Source organism: Acinonyx jubatus, chromosome B4 (assembly GCF_027475565.1).
Source record: "Acinonyx jubatus isolate Ajub_Pintada_27869175 chromosome B4, VMU_Ajub_asm_v1.0, whole genome shotgun sequence".
In the NCBI taxonomy this organism is placed as follows: Eukaryota; Metazoa; Chordata; class Mammalia; order Carnivora; family Felidae; genus Acinonyx; species Acinonyx jubatus.
In genome coordinates, this window is record NC_069387.1 from 76,856,162 (window position 1) to 76,871,732 (window position 15,571).

General features: G+C 48.0%; 1 protein-coding gene and 1 long non-coding RNA gene across 4 annotated transcripts in view; both read left to right on the forward strand.

Moving 5' to 3' along the window:
- Positions 1–5,249: 5,249 nt before the first annotated feature.
- Positions 5,250–10,266, forward strand: LOC113592960 (uncharacterized). The gene is made up of 3 exons (XR_008288968.1): positions 5,250–5,323; positions 8,293–8,400; positions 9,327–10,266. It is a non-coding gene; the product is annotated as an uncharacterized LOC113592960 (long non-coding RNA).
- Positions 10,267–11,505: 1,239 nt separating this feature from the next.
- Positions 11,506–15,571, forward strand: part of ACVR1B (activin A receptor type 1B) — a 34,969-nt gene continuing 30,903 nt past the window's right edge. Inside the window, exon 1 of one of the 3 annotated variants that reach the window (XM_027036206.2) lies at positions 11,506–11,696. In XM_027036206.2, coding sequence (XP_026892007.1) covers positions 11,606–11,696 — 91 coding nt within the window. In that variant the 5' untranslated portion in view covers positions 11,506–11,605. Of the gene's footprint in view, positions 11,697–12,928; positions 13,078–15,571 lie in introns of those variants that run through there. The other 2 variants (XM_027036204.2, XM_053226275.1) reach the window with 2 other exon arrangements.

Sequence of the window (15,571 nt, forward strand, 5' to 3'; positions counted from 1 at the left end):
ATCTCCATCAGCCTGACCATTTGCTTCTATCCAGTTCCCCTCTGAAGCACCCACAGGACATCATTGGGGATGACCTGGAAACCATCCTAAGTGGCTTTTAAATTTTTTTAAGGCTTAATTTATTTTTGAGAGAGAGAGAGAGTACGAGCAGGGGAGGGGTGGGGGGGCGGTGCACAGAATCCACGAAGCAGGCTCCAGGCTCTGAGCTGTCAGCACAGAGCCTGATGCGGTACTCGAACTCGTGAACCATGAGATCATGACCTGAGCCAAAGTTGACACTTAACCGACTGAGCTACCGAGGCGCCCCCTATTCGGCTCTCTTGTGCAGCCGGCAGACCCTGCCCTGCCTCGGCATAAACCCCGTTTCTGTTCCATGCCAAATTGCCAAGGGTGGGAGTAGAAGATTCAGCATACTACAGCCAGCTCCCAGTTTCTCACTTGTGTAGAACTAGCCATGAGCCTTTATTAGGGGCCCCGCACGTCCATCCACAGGACAGCATGGACTCCGAAGTGTAGTGAGCAAGGGGGAGAGAGGCTGCAGACCGGGGGAGTATGGCCAAATTGCGTCAGTATCATGTTTGTTTTTCTCCTCTCGTGGAGAGGGCGGGGGAGACGGTCCCCACTGAGTATTGCGCACCTGAGCATGCCTCCTGCCCAACCACAGCCCCCTGCAGGCTGGCCCAGGCATGTGGTGGGCATTTAGTAAGTTTACCCTAGAGCTGGTGGTGATGTTGATGGGATGGCGGCACAGCACTCAGTCTGCAAAGTCCAGACTTCTGTCTCTCCCGCCCCCTGGGAATTTCATAAATAAATCCCTGGACCTGTTCCAAGAAGAATTTCAAGGCTTCTCTGCGTGTGTGTGTTTCCAGAAACACAACAATTTTACATGCTGCCTGGTGTGCAAACTCCTAAGCGATTCCTGGGGAGGGATGAGGGCCGGGCTCGGCAACGAGAACGTGGAGCTGGAGTTGGGCCGGGCCAGCAGGTCCGCCGGGACGCCAGCAGTTAACCGGGAGGTTGGAGCAGAGTCTCGGCAGCTGGCTCCGCTAACCTGGCTCGCAGACACCCGCTCGGCCCCAGGCTCAGGTTGCTCAGCCCCCTCCCCCACCCTTTGGCTTTGGCAGTATTCTCCACCAGGTTTTTGCAAAGTGCTGGGGTCTTAAAATAGCATAAAGACACACGCACTCTCTAGACTATAGTGTCAATTCCTGTACCACAGAATGATCAGAAAGGAGAGACCGTGGAGGGTAGAGAACTCCAGGGCATCTTCCTGAGCAGAGAGCAGTGTTAGTGTGAGGTCAAGCAGGGGACGGGGTGGTCACTTGGTGTGAGGATGGGGCTGAAGGAACGGGGAGGAGAAAATAAGACAGAGCCCGTGTGTGTGTGTGTGTGTGTGTGTGTGTGCGTGTGTGTGTGTGTCTGGGATCATGAAACCAGAGGCTGTATTGGTGTTATTGGTATGACCAGTTTGGTGATGAGACTCTGGATTTCTCTCCTGAACTATAAACTTCTGTAGAGCAAGAACTAGGACTTTCATCTCAACCATTCCCAAGGCCTAGCCCGGTGCCTGGCACGTAGCACTCAAGACATGTTCCCGGGATAAATATATGATGGATGGATGCATGGATTTGCTAGAACATAAAATGATAGCAATAAAGATAGTCCAACTGCAGATGGCAAAATTATAAATGGGTGCCCCAAAGTTAGAAGGTCCAGTCAATGAGTGGGTATTTACTAAACATCGGGAGGGAAAGGGAAGGGGTAGGGTTTAGGGTCTGTCTGGGGAAGGAGAGAGGAACACAGCCAGGAAGGGAAAGGCTTCCTGGAGGAGTCAGGCCCTGAGCTCGTTCTGAATCATTACAATTCCTTGAACTGGTGTTCTAGCTAAGGCTTGCAGGCTACAAGGACCAGTACACTCAAACCAATGGAAGTGAAAAGAGAATTCTCTGGAAAGACATGGGAATCTCGGAGAAACTGGGACTGGAAAATACAGCCAGATCTCATGGGATCTGAGAAGACACTGGGCTGGATATTGTTTGAATGGGTAAGTCTGGAGGGCGTGTGTGCACATGTACATACCCACAGGCACATCTCAGTAATCTCTCTCTCTCTCTCTCTCTCTCTCTCCCCCCCCTTTCCCTGCCTCTGCTCCACTCCACTCTCCTCTCCCAGCTCACCCTGATGCCTCATGGCCGAGAGTACTACTCTAGCTCATGCCACCATCTAAGTAACTCAGTTATTGCGTCTCCTTAGTTCGAAGCCCACCAGAGAAAAATTAAATAGTTCAGTCAGTCTACTTATTGCTTTTCCATGGTTCAGATGCCCAACCCTGGTGCAATCATCTGTGGATGGAGGGCAGACCCATGTACTCACCCAGGAGAAGGGGGCATTGATTCTCATCATCCAGATGGAAAAGAGGGATCAAGAGCTGTCTAGGCAGGGGGAAGACTATGAGTGAGGATTTGGTGTGTGGGTGGGGTGGTGGAGGGGTGTGTGTGGGTGTGTGTATACAAGACAGGGAGAGAGCGAGGGAGAGGGAGACAGAAGCCAGGACAATAGGAGAGCTATCAGGGTGGGGATTAATCAGTTGAGTGACCTTGGACAGGTTATTGAAGCTCTCTATGCCTCAGTTCCTCATCTCTACAATGGAGTGCTTGTGAAGACTGATGACTCCATCTGAAGACCTGGGGGGCGCCTGGCTGCCTCAGTTGGTGGAGCATGGGACTCTTGATCTTGGGGTCGTGCGTTTGAGCCCTGTGTTGCGTGTAGAGATTACTAAAATAAATAAATAAAACAAATCATCCATCTAAAGCTCTTAGGAGAATAAGTGGTCGCTTTCTGTGCTCTACTTTTAAGTAAGTCTGGATGGATATTAAGTTCTCCTCAGGTAGAGGGCTTGACTGCCAGTTTTGGTTCCATCCTGGACAAGTCATTTATCTTCTCTGAGCCTCAATTCCTCCACCTGTAAAATGAGATCAGACTAAAATAAGTTCTAAAATCTCCTCCAGATTCAGAATGTCATGGGTTTGGCTTGGTGTTTTGGGCAATAGGGAGCCTATATGCTGTCAGGAAGGTAGATGACAAAGTGAAAGGGGCTTTCTTGGACATGGATGTGCAGCGGTGTGCCTGGTGACCACAGGGAGGGTGGCCAGGCGGCAGAGAGGTTGTGGCACTAGCAGTACCAGGGATGTGTGGTATGAGGCTCTGAACCGGAGTCTCATTAAGGGTGTGGAGAAGAGGGGGCCAGACAGGCCAAAGCTCAGAGGTCCCCAACAAAAGGAGAATGACCAGGAGAACCATCCTGTTTGGCCATTGGGCATGCTCACATAGAAATTGAAGCATGAATCATCAAGGCTGAGGGCACCAGGCCTGTTTACCAAGGAGGCACTGGAGTGGAACAGGTCAGTGTGAGGGTTAAAGAAAAAACTCTAAAATCATGCAATGGCCTCTGGAGCAGCGAGTGAGAAAACCCAGGGGAGAGTTTCTCTCCAGTACACCAGAGGTCAGCATCATCCTCTGGGACCATTGCACATGGTTGATGGCATCGGGTATCTGATGTTGTCTGGGGCTTTCAGGCTGGCCCCTCTGGCCAGACTCCCATCCTCACCCACCAGCCATATCACATTCAGGTGCCTTCCATTCCTACACTGCCCTCCCTCTGCTTCTCTCAACTCTCTGTCCCATCTTTCATCTACCAATACCTATCATCCTACTTCTCACCTTTCATCCTCCAAATGTCCCCTCTTGTGCCCACCCAGGACTGCTAAGTATTTCCAGAGGAAACTGTACCAAAGTTTGTTATGAACACAGTTTTAGGTTCTGAAACCCTGGTCGGGCCCCAGTGCCACTCTGGTGATCCCTTTCTGCTTTTCCATGTCCCTGCATGCCACTCCCATTCTCCACAGTGGCTTTTACAAATGCTCACCACTCTATTTAAGCACACCCACCATGATATGCCATCCTGCCTCCTGACCATATTGTACCACAACAGAGGGCCATGACTGCAGTTTGGCTGAGAACACCCAGGTGGCCCTCTCATGCCTATAAACTCCCTTAGTTCACCTTCTTCCTCCAGCCTCTGTCCAAGGCTACTCTGGATCTTGATCCTGTGTTCCCCATACACCGTAGGTTCTGGATCCATCACTTACTCCTTCTTCTTCCACAGTATCTTTGAACTCATCTTGGCTCCTTTACCGCAGTCTAAGTTGCAATCTCTCCCTTCTTACTAAACCAACAAAACACAGCAAACACTCCTGTGACCTTCTGTATCCTTCTGGAAATCTCCTTTTCTCTCTCTTGTCCAGGCTGGAAATCTGTGTCTTTACATTGGATTATTTAGCCCATTCATATTTATTGTAATCATGGATATATTTGAATTTATTTTCACCATTTTGTTTATGTTTTCTATTCATCCTACCTTAAAATTATTTTTTTGCTTTCCTTTCTTGCCTCCTTTCGGATTGATTATTTTTCTCATTCTATTTTCTTCCTTCTCTTAACCTGGAAGTTATATAATCTATTTCTCTTCTATTAGCAAATACCTGACAGTTAATAAAGTACTCATGAATTATATATAATTTATACATTTTTTTATTTAGCCTTCATTTTTGAAAGATGTTTTCTATGAGTATAGTAGCCCCCCTAATCTATGGTTTCCCTTTCCACAGTTTTAGTTACCCTTGGTCAGCCATGGTTCAGAAGCAAGCAATCCTCCTGACATATTGTCAGAAAGTCAGTAGTAGCCTAACACTACATTACAAGCCTACATCATTCACCTCATTCATCTCATCTTGTAGGCATTTTATCATCTCACATCATCACAAGGAGAAAGGTGAGTACAGTACAATAGGATATTTTGAGAGACCACATTTACATAACTTTTATCACAGTATATTTTTATAAATTGCTCTCTTATTGTTGGTTATTGTTGTTAATGCCTCACTGTGTCTAATTTATAAATTAAACTTTATCATAGATATGTATAGGAAAAAAAACATAGTATATAAAGGGTTTAGTACTATCTTCAGTTTCTGGCATCCACTGGGGGTCTTGGAACACATCCCCTGTGGACAGGGGGAACTATTGTATGCAATTCTAAGTCAGCTCCTAGTTTTCTCTTGGCCCTATTTAGTTGCTTTTTGGATTTTTGACTACAGAGCTTATATTTCTTGCAATTTTGTCTGTGAGAATTTGTTGTAGCTTGAGATGAAGGTGGCTTCCTCTAGAGATGATCTGCTCTTCTTTCTTCCAGGTACAATCTGGAGGTACCACCAGCACAGGACTACTTGAATCCAAATAGTGTGCAGTTTTTCACATCACCCAGGTAGGGGGAATCTGGAATGAAATTCAATCACACAGGCCAGCTTGTGGTTGAGAATTCTCAGGGAAGATTTTCCCCCATTCTCACTCAGAGCCAAGGTTCAAGTCCAACAATTTTCCTTGCCTATCTCCTGGGGGAGTCAATTATTTCTAGTTCATCCTTCAACCTAGTATATTATTACCCATTGTGGGTCACCTTTGTGCAGATAGTTGCTTATTAGTCTCCTCACCTTGGGCACTTGGGCTTTGTCTTCTGTTTCCTGTATCCGCTTGCCTTTGAAAACCAAAGTTCAAGTTCACCTGGTAAGCAAATGCTCTCAAGGTGAAAGCCAGCTTTGCTGCTCTACTTTCCCCTCTTTTTGTTCCTTCATTTTTGACTCAAGTATTCTATACTTTCTTGGTAGTTTACTAAGCATTTTGAGTTGCTTCTTTAGCAGAAGGTTTGCTCAGGGAAACTGGTCAGTCATTCTGAAAGAAATCCAAACCTCCCTCTCCTGTCACAGCCAAGTTCTTTAAAGAACAGATGACAGTCTTTCTAAGCCTTCACTTCGCCTTCACCTGTAGCCCCCTGAGGTTAGGCCTCCACCCCATCCGTGTTCCACCAAACCTGCTCAGGTAAGCATCACCAATGGGCTTCAAGTAATCAAATCTTAGACGTTCTTTGTTCCTCATCCTATTTTACCTCTTCTCAACATTAGAAACCACTGACCTAAGAGTGCCTGGGTGACTCAGTTGGTTAAGCGTCCAACTTCAGCTCAGGTCATGATCTCACAGTTCGCAAGTTCAAGCCCTCCATCAGGGTCTAGTGCTGATAGCTCAGAGCTTCGAGCCTGCTTCTGATTCTGTGTCTCCCTCTTTCTCTGCCTCTCCCCCACTTATGCTATGTCTCTCTCTCTCTCAAAAATAAATTAAAAAATTAAAAAAAAAAAAAGAAACCACTGATCTCTTGAAACCCTTTCCTGCCTTGGTTTCCATGAGTCTATTCTTTCCAAGTTCTTTTCCTGTTTCTCTGACTGTTCTTTCTCTGTCTCCTCTTTCCTGCCAGTGTTGCTGTACTTCCAGCAACACCCCTGAGCTATTTGAACAATTATGATATGCTTCCAAATCCATATCTCCATGGCTTCAGGTGCCTACAGGAGGCCTTTCAAACTCTGTACACCCAATGGGGAGCTCATCTTTCTCCCAGACCTGCTCTTGCTAATCTGCTGAATGGAGCCACCAAGCATCCAGTCAACCAAGCCAGATTATCCTGGAATCATATGGGCCATCCCCATTTCCTTCCTCTTCCTCACTTCCCACATCCAATTAATCTTATAGCTTCCACCTCTTTCAAATCTCTTGAACCTATATTTCTTTTTTTTTTTTTTTAAAGATTTTATTTTTAAGTAGGTGCCTGGGTGGCTCAGTTGGTTAGGCAGCTGACTCTTGATTTTGGTCCAGGTCATGATCTCATGATTCATGAGATCTAGCCCTGTGTTGGGTCTGCGCTGACAGCATGGAGCCTTCTTGGGGTTCTCTCTCTCCTTCTCTCTCTGCCCCTCCCCTGCTTGCATGTGCTCTCTCTCTCCAAAATAAATAAATAAACATTTAATTTATTTTTTATTTTTTAACATTTATTTATTATTGAGAGACACAGAATGTGAGCAGGGGAGGAGTAGAGAGAGGGAGAGACATAGAATCTGAAGTAGGCTCCAGGCTCTGAGCTGTCAGCACAGAGCCCGAAGCGGGGCTTGAACTCACAAACTGTGAGATCATGACCTGAGCCGAAGTTGGTTGCTTAACCAACTGAGCCACCCAGGTGCCCCAATAAATAAACATTTTAAAAAAGATTTTATTTTTAAGTAATCTCTACACCCAGTGCGGGGCTTGAACTCACAACCCAAAGATCAAGAGTTGCATGCTCCACCAACTGAGCCAACCCGGTGCCCTCACATTTCTTTCCCATCTCCAGTGTTGCTGCCTAGAGTCAGGTCCCCCTATCTTGACTGGACTGCTGGAATTGTCTCCTTTTTGGTTTACCTTACTACGAGCCTTGCCTTCCTCCAACCACCAGCACAAAGTTCAAGTTCATTTGGTTCAGCAAAGTGGTCTTTCTAAAACACAAATATAATAACACACACACACACACACACACACACACACACACAAAACAACAACCCATCTGCTTAGAACCCTGCTAAGAAAACTATGTTTCCAAAGTATGTTTCCACATCTGTCTAGCTCTTCAACATTACCTGTCAGCTCCACCACCGGCCCCCTTCACCTTGCACCCTTTGGGTGTGCTGCCATGCTGCTCATAGTTCCCCTAAATGCCAGGCAGTTTTACTTCAGTATCTTGCTTGTGCCGCGCCCTCTGCGGGGAACAACCTCCTGCTTTCTCTTGCCTCCACAAGCCTCCTATCTATCTAGGGGACACTCATCGATCTTCCAAGAGTCAACTGTAGCATGGCCTCTCCGTGAAACCTTTCCCACCAACTCAGCTTGTCCCTGCAGCGTTGAAGCATCCAGACCCTCCTGAGTGCCCCCACTGCCCCTTTACTGGTGTGTGTTATAGCATATATCACATGTTGCCTTTTTAGAAATGCTTGTCTCGATTATTGTAAGTTCCATGAAGGCAAGGAGCACGACTTCTCCAAGTTTACATGTTGCACCTTGTATACCATAGATGCTCCACGCGTGCTTGTAGAATGGATGAATGAAGATGAGCCATTACTTTCTTGAGGTTAATGACCCTGCTATCCACCAAGGCAAACTATGCCAAATCCCCTAAGATGACAACGTCTTGGTGCGTTGTGACTAAGATGGCAGCTGTAACACTGGATGGTCCACTCAGTGGAGGCTGGGGAGCTCCAGGGAATCCCATGACAAAGTCCAGAGACAGGGCAGACAGGGAGTTTAAAGAGTGTGATGTGGGTCCAGTCCTAAGATGAAGGAGAAATCTTCACAGAAGATTTTTTTTTTTTTTTTTTACAGAAACGGACACCTTGCTGAAACTTTCAGGGACGGTCAGAGAGCCGATCTGTGAGTGGGACACCGATAGATTGGGCTCTCTAGTGCTCGGCTCAGGACCTAAAAGGGAAGGTAGGCACATCATCTAGGAAAGCTCTAATTTGAGGGGGTGTGCCAAATTCTCAGGAATAGGGTGTGAACGATCCAACCCGTCCCACACCCCTGCCAGTCTAATTTCCCCACCTTCAGCTGGCTCTTGGAGACCAGTTCCTGGGAAAGCATGAGATGCTATGATGTCAAAGGAGCACAGGACCCGTAAGTAGGCTGTGGCTCCAGCGCTTAATTATATGTGAGCTTGGGCAAGGTGCTTCCCTTCCCTAGCTCTCAACTGCCTCACCTGTAAACTGCACACACACTGACATGCCTCAGCCACTTCACAGGATTGCAGTAAAGGTCAAATCATCCTCATCCTCATCACAGCTATTCTTTTCACGTCCCTTCCTGTGTGTCAGAGGCTATGCTAAGTGCTTTGCATGCAATATCCTCGCAACATCTCTGCGACATAGAACTATCATCGGCTCCGTTTTCCAGATGAGAGAATCAAGGTTTAGGGAGGTAAAGTATCTTGCCCAAAGTCAAATGCTATCAAGTGAGATGGTGGAGCTGGCTTTTGGGCTATTGCCCCAGGGTTCTGGTTCTCCAGGCTGTATATTCAGGTATCTAGCCGACCATGCTGTCTGGGAGAAAAGCAGCTACTGGTTCCTCCTGGGTCTTGCAGCCACAGTGGCAGCACTCAGCAAGGTTTAGGGGAAGCACAGTTCCTTCTCCTTGGCCTCAGCAATGTGCTCCTGGGGGGTTAGTTTTCTCTCCTCAACTGCAGGGTTTGGTGAAGGTAACTGTATTGAATAATGACCCCCCCACACACACACAATTCATGTCCACCCAGAACCTGTGATCGTATTTGGAAACAGGATCTTCGCAGATGTAATCAAGTTAAAATTAGTTGAACTCATACTGGATTCGGGTTGGCCCTGATCCAACGACTGGTGTCTTTATAGGAAGAGAGAAATTTGGACACAGACATACAGACACAGAGAGAAGATGGCCATGTGAAGTTGGAGGCAGAGAATGAAATAATGCTTCCACAAGCCAAGGAACACCAAGGATTCTGGGAACCACCAGAAGCCAGAAGAGACAAGGAAGGATTCTTCCCTAGAGGCTTTAGAGAGAGAGTATGGGCCTGCTGACACCCTGGTTTCAGATTTCTAGCCTCCAGAACTGTGAGAGAATAAATTTCTGTTATTTTAAGCCCCCCAATTTGTGATACTTTGTTAAGGGAGCCTTAGGAAACTAACACAGTAACCCAGTGCTGTGCACATCACAGCTGGGTCCCCTAAGTATGGGTGGAGCAGGGTTTGAGAGACCAGTTAGATGGACTGGGGTGTGTGTGCCCATTTTGGGGTGGTGAGGGAGAGCAGTATAAAAATAAGGTGTTTACTCATCCAGCCACTGACCCACTTGTAGACAGTGTCTCTGCGTAACTTTGCACGTGTGTGTTTGCATGTCAGTTGTGTCTGGGGGGTGTGGCTGCAGTCTTTTTTTTTTTTTTTTTTTTTGGTGAGGAGGGGCATTCTTCAGATTGGTGACAACTTAAAAGGTAAGGATTCCATTTGGGAAACTCTGCCCCCTACCTCCAGTCACCCTGTCCACCCCTAGATCTCACATGATGACATACTGTACTTAGATTAAGAAACTTGCCCGAGTGTTCATGCCAGTTAGTTAGAAAAGGAAAATTCAGATCCAGAAGTCTGGTTCCAAAGACCCTGCCTTCTTCATGAGTTCAAACTCTCAAGCTAAAGAAAGTAAACTCTTTTCAAAAAGGTATGGGCGATTCAGTTTGCTTTCTATAAGCACTTCTTTCTAAATTTGTAAGTAACACTTGTTTTTTAATTTTTTTGTTTATTTTTAAGAGAGAGACAGAGCATGAGTGGGGGAGGGGCAGAGAGAGAGAGGGAGAGGGAGAGAGAATACCAAGCAGGTTCCAGGCTCTGAGCTGTCAGCACAGAGCCCAGCCAGGGCTCGAACTCACAAACCATGAGATCACGGCTTGAGCCGAAGTCAGACTCACAAACCGTGAGATCATGATGGCCTGAGCTGAAGTCGGATGCTCAATCAATTAAGTCACCCAGGTGCCCCAACACTTGTATATTTGTAAAATATTTAGAAAATATTGAAATGTTTCAAGAAAAAGTAAAAAAAAAAAATATTCTGGCAATACTTACTGATAATATCGGGTAATTCCTTTCCAGTCTTTTTTCTGTACAGTTATACATTACCAACAAAACTAGAATAATGCTGTAAATAGTTTGGTATTTTGCTTGCTGATTTAACATTATCTCACAAATATCTCACCTTATTCGTTTCTGTAATTTTTTAGTTACTAAATAATGCTCCATCATATTGATGGGCCAGCATTTATTTGTCTTCTATTATTGCCTACTTAAGTTTCCAGCTTTTTACAATGATAAACATGCAACTGTTAACATTTTTCGTACATATTTGTCCTCATCTCTATCATTTCTTGAAGCCAGATAAGGAATAATAGCAGTCCACAGGTATAGATATTTTAAGGCGTTTGATATATAATGTCAAACCCAAAAGGGTTCTATCAAGTGAGGGTTCTACCTTCCGGGCAGAATGGGAGTGCGTCCCGAAGTACCCTCACCAAGACTGAGCGGTAGCGTTAAAAACCTGGCTCTGTCCTGCAAAGGGGCCCCCCAGACTGCGATCACACAGGTTGCCTGCGTCCGGCGGATGGCAGGCGGCCGCGCGGGACAGGGAACCCAGCCAGAGGCCGGTTGCGAGGACCCGGGCAGGACGCGGGACGCGATGGGGGCTTAAGGCTAGGCAGTGGGGATGGAGGGAACGGGAACACGCACGCGACTCGCCGAACATTCGATGCGGGGGAGGGGGTCGGTGCTGATAACTGCACGCTGGGCGGGGCGCAGGCCAGGGTGGAGGCCGCGTGTCAGGCGCGGGCCTCTCCGCGGAGCGCTCCGCACCCACCCGTGAGGTGGCCGAGGCGCGGGCCCCTCCCACCCCTTTAACAGGGACACTCCCCTTTAAGGCGGGCGCCCGCGCGCACCCGGCCCCGCCCTTCGGGGGCGCGCGCGGCGGCCGCGGCGCCGGCTTGGCCGGGAGCGCACGTGCCGGCGCCGGGCGGAGGAGAGGGAGGCGGGAGCGGGGCTGAGGGAGGAGGGGAGGCGCCGGGGGCGCGCGCGCGCGCGCTGGGCGCTGCTGGGCTGCGGCGGCGGCGGCGGCGGCGGCGGCGGTTACTATGGCGGAGTCGGCCGGAGCCTCCTCCTTTTTCCCCGTTGTCCTCCTCCTGCTCGCCGGCAGCGGCGGGTCCGGGCCCCGGGGGATCCAGGGTGAGTCCCGGGCCGGGGGGCGGGGGCCGGGATGGAGAAGGCCGGGCGAGGGCGAGGCCTCGCGCCGCGGCCCCTAGCTACAGCGCGCCCCCTCCCCACGCGCACAATATGGCCGGGTGGGGGGCGCGGAGGAGTCGGGGTGACCCTCGGTCGGCGTCCCCAGACCCCCGAGGCGTGGCTGCCCTGCCAGGACCGAGCTCACGCGGGGCCCCTGGGGACCCGAGCCCCCTTCCAGACGGAACTGGTTTCGGGGAGCTCTCGGGGTCGCGCTCCCAGCACCCCCTTGTTCCATAGAGGGGAGAGCGGGATCCCTTCCCTAAGATTTGGAGAGCCGTGCTTCTGCCTCTCAGCGTGTCCAGGGGCGGGGGTCTTCCTTCCCTCCCACCAGATGCTCTTGGGGGGGCGTCTTTTCTCCCGCCAAGATTGAGGGGCTCGGGCGATGGGTCTTTGCTTCTCCGAGGTACCCTGATGGTGCGAGCCCTTGCGCACCTCAGATGACAGGGGAAGGGGTCTCTAACCTTTCCTTCAGGACCTGCACTTGGGGTGTCTCTTCCCCTCCCTCCACTCCCTCCCCTTCCTCCCTAATGTTCTGGGAAAGGGAGTCACATTTACCTTGCGCACAACCCCTTTGAGTTCAGTGGGGCAAAACCCCCCACATACACATGCCCCGTGGAAGCTGTTGGGAGGAAGCGAGACCAACAGGCCCCTAAACGTTTTTGTAGCTTGGCTGTGGAATCTCTTTAACCCTAGGAAACCTAGTTCCCGAACGGTTAATCTGCATCTAGGTGTATTTGCTTTCCGCCTCGCCTCCCCCACCCCACCCCAGGGGGCCCATTCAGTTAATCACTTTGTGGATGCCTTTCAGGTGAAATCCTAGAACCTACCTCCAACCCCCAAGATTATTTAAAGATCCCACCACTGGACCGACTCCCTTGGTCAGTACTTATTTACCTTCCCACACAATCCCTTTTCCCAGCCCTGCCCCCCACGCACTCCCCCACCCTCACACGCCCCTTACCTTCCAACCCCCACCCTTCCCACTCTAGAGGTGGGCACCTTTTCTGTGGGACACCCGGCTGGGTGTGTTGTTTATGAGGCTTTGGGGGCAGAAAAGAGCAGATGAAACCCTAAAATATTTAACTTAAGAGACTCCTCTTAAATGTGTTTTGGCATCGGGGTAGCAGATGAAGGTTATATTTGGCAGTTATATTGAAGTGATTATTGACCCGCAGATGGATCTGGGAGAGACGATCAGGATTGTATTAGCTCCCGATGTACAAAGCCTGTGCTTTGACTTCTCAGCAGCCCCTAACCTTCCAGCTATGGGAGATCAAGTGTGTGCACTGTGGCTCTCCTCTCTACTAAAAATAATGATTCTCAGGTGGGTTCAGGCTTCTTTAATAAACCAGACAAACAAGAAAAGACATCATCCTACTTTGGAGTCTCAAAAACAAGTTCATTATCTCCAGCTTTGATATTTGCTCCCAGTGGTGTAGCCTGTGCAGTGGGGTCTTTGTTCACTGGCTAATGCTTCTGTTAAGCACCTCGTGTGTGTTCCTGGGTCTCGCTGCTCTGTGTATGGGTAACATGCTGTGGGATCTGATAAACATGGTGAAGGTGTATGAACACAGGCCGTCGGTTGTGGTAGGATCATGGTTTTCGTGAATAATGTTTGCCGGGCCTTCTTATGGGCCATGTTCTGGGAATGTGTAACATGATGTTATTTCTCTAGTAGGATAGTAAATAAGGAGGCTCAGCCTTCAGGTTTGTCATTTTGTATGTGTCTGAGTAAATCTTTTCAGTTCTGTCCATAGAATTTTTTTATCCTGGCCCTAATATATGTAAGATTTTTTAACAGCCATTTCCCTGTTGATTTGGTGTAATATCTGTGGGGTTTTTCTTGTGGTGAGCCTAGTTAAGAATGTTTAATTGGTAATCCAACTGGTTCTGAATAGGGCAGAGTTCATTTTTTGTAACCTTCCTAAAATGGATGTTTGTTGGGATGAGGATGGGTGGGCATAATAGGGAGTTAGTTTCTTTTTTTGGTAAATTGGAAATTAGGTTGTGTGTCCAGCAAACATTCTCGAAGGCCTTTAAACTTCTTGGCCAGACACTACAGTTTTTTCCGGGACACATCTAGTTGCCAATAGTGCATGCTACAGAGACCACTGTTGCAAAAGGCTGAAAGTAAAACGTCAGTTCTGGGAAAATAGAGGCTGTGGGATAACAAGAAGTTGATTGCTTTCCTCCCCTGCATTTCCTCCGTGTGCTCCCCTAGGTGGGCTGGAGGAGTGGCAGAGCCAGGGAGCCTTGATGCCTGGTACTTGGACGTGGCATGAGGGCAGAAAGGGATAGGTGTTTCTGTTAGGGCATGAACTGCGACTTTGTAAAAGGCCAGTGACAAGGAGAATGAGTTCCAGGTTGTAAACAGCAACCACTTGATGGGTATAGCAGGTTTTAAGGCCTACTTTTGGAATTTCCACAACAGTCTTTAAAAATGTACAATTGCATTTGTTAGTGGTGGGAGAACATGACATTCGTTTCTTAAGACCCAAGCAACGAGGGAGTCATTTGAGGTTCTGATAGGAATATTTTGAATTTCTGTGAGCAGACTTCATCTAATTTCAGGCCAAGTCTTAGAATTTTGTTGAGGGGACATGGATTTGAAGTACAGTGAGAGCGAACTCTTGTAGAGAAAAAGAGAATCTCTGGTTACTTTTGTTAAAAGAGCTCCTGGAACAGATGTGATTAAAACATAATAAAATGGCTACGCTGGCTAAAGGTTGGAACCAGATGGAGGGAGGAGGCCAGGTCTCAGCCCTAGAACTTTGCTCCCTTACAGGTTGTCCTTGAACAAGTCACTTGCTTAACCTTTCCGTGACTGCCTCAGTTTTCCCTCTGTAAAGTAAGGAAATGGTGTGTGTAGTTCTTCTTGGGACATTTGTGAGACTAACTTGCCGATAGCCAGTTGGCTGGGAGGTATTTTTAGACACAGTTTCTGACTTCAGTGAAGGAGCAATGTTGGGCTACTTTTTATCTTACGGAGCAGAATAACATACTCTTGGGATTGATAGGGGCACCACATGCCACTGCGTGGTTGATTTCTTCTGATTCGTGCATATTTTTGTGGACCGTTTCAGATTTCCTCAAGTTAATTTCTGTCTTTTGACAGGCTCTTACATCGTATCCCGGGCAGCGTACCTGTGCTAATCAAAGACAGTCTGGAGGGAGCGACCTGCTTTAGGTTTTATTGGTTTGGCAACGTTTTAATTCTTACGCAACTCTGGGTATGTTTATGGCACTATGTAAATGTTACATAAGAACATGGAGGCTGAGAGGTGGCTGGAATGGTGCCTGTGAACACAGGAAGGTTAGACTGAGGACTTCATCCGAAAGGACCTTGGGAATCTGCAGTCAGTACAGGAAGAAGCTGCACTTCATTTTCCTCTAAAAACCTTTTTAGATGATTGTGTCTTTCAGGTGGACTCCTGTGTTATAAATAGGTTTATTCTCCACCGGTGAGCTAATTGTAACCTTGCTACCAAAATATGAATCAGTAAACGAGGAGACGTGCTGCTGCTTTCGGCATGTCCTGTTGAAGCTGCTTGTTGCATTTTGGAACATGAGTTGAATTGTGTTGCAGTCTGTTCTCATAATAACTCAGGAGTACAGGGTGTTGAGGTGGAATGGAATTCTCAGTCCATGGTGCTTTAGATCTTCTTTATTTGTGAAGGTTAAATTAGAATACTGAAGTGGCTCTTTTGTTTTAATTTTGAAATCCTTATTGTTTACTGTTCAGTTTTTGCTCAGAGCAGCGGTGAACATGAATTCTGGAATCCCGCCTCTTTGTCTTGAATTCTTGTGTTACTGGTCTG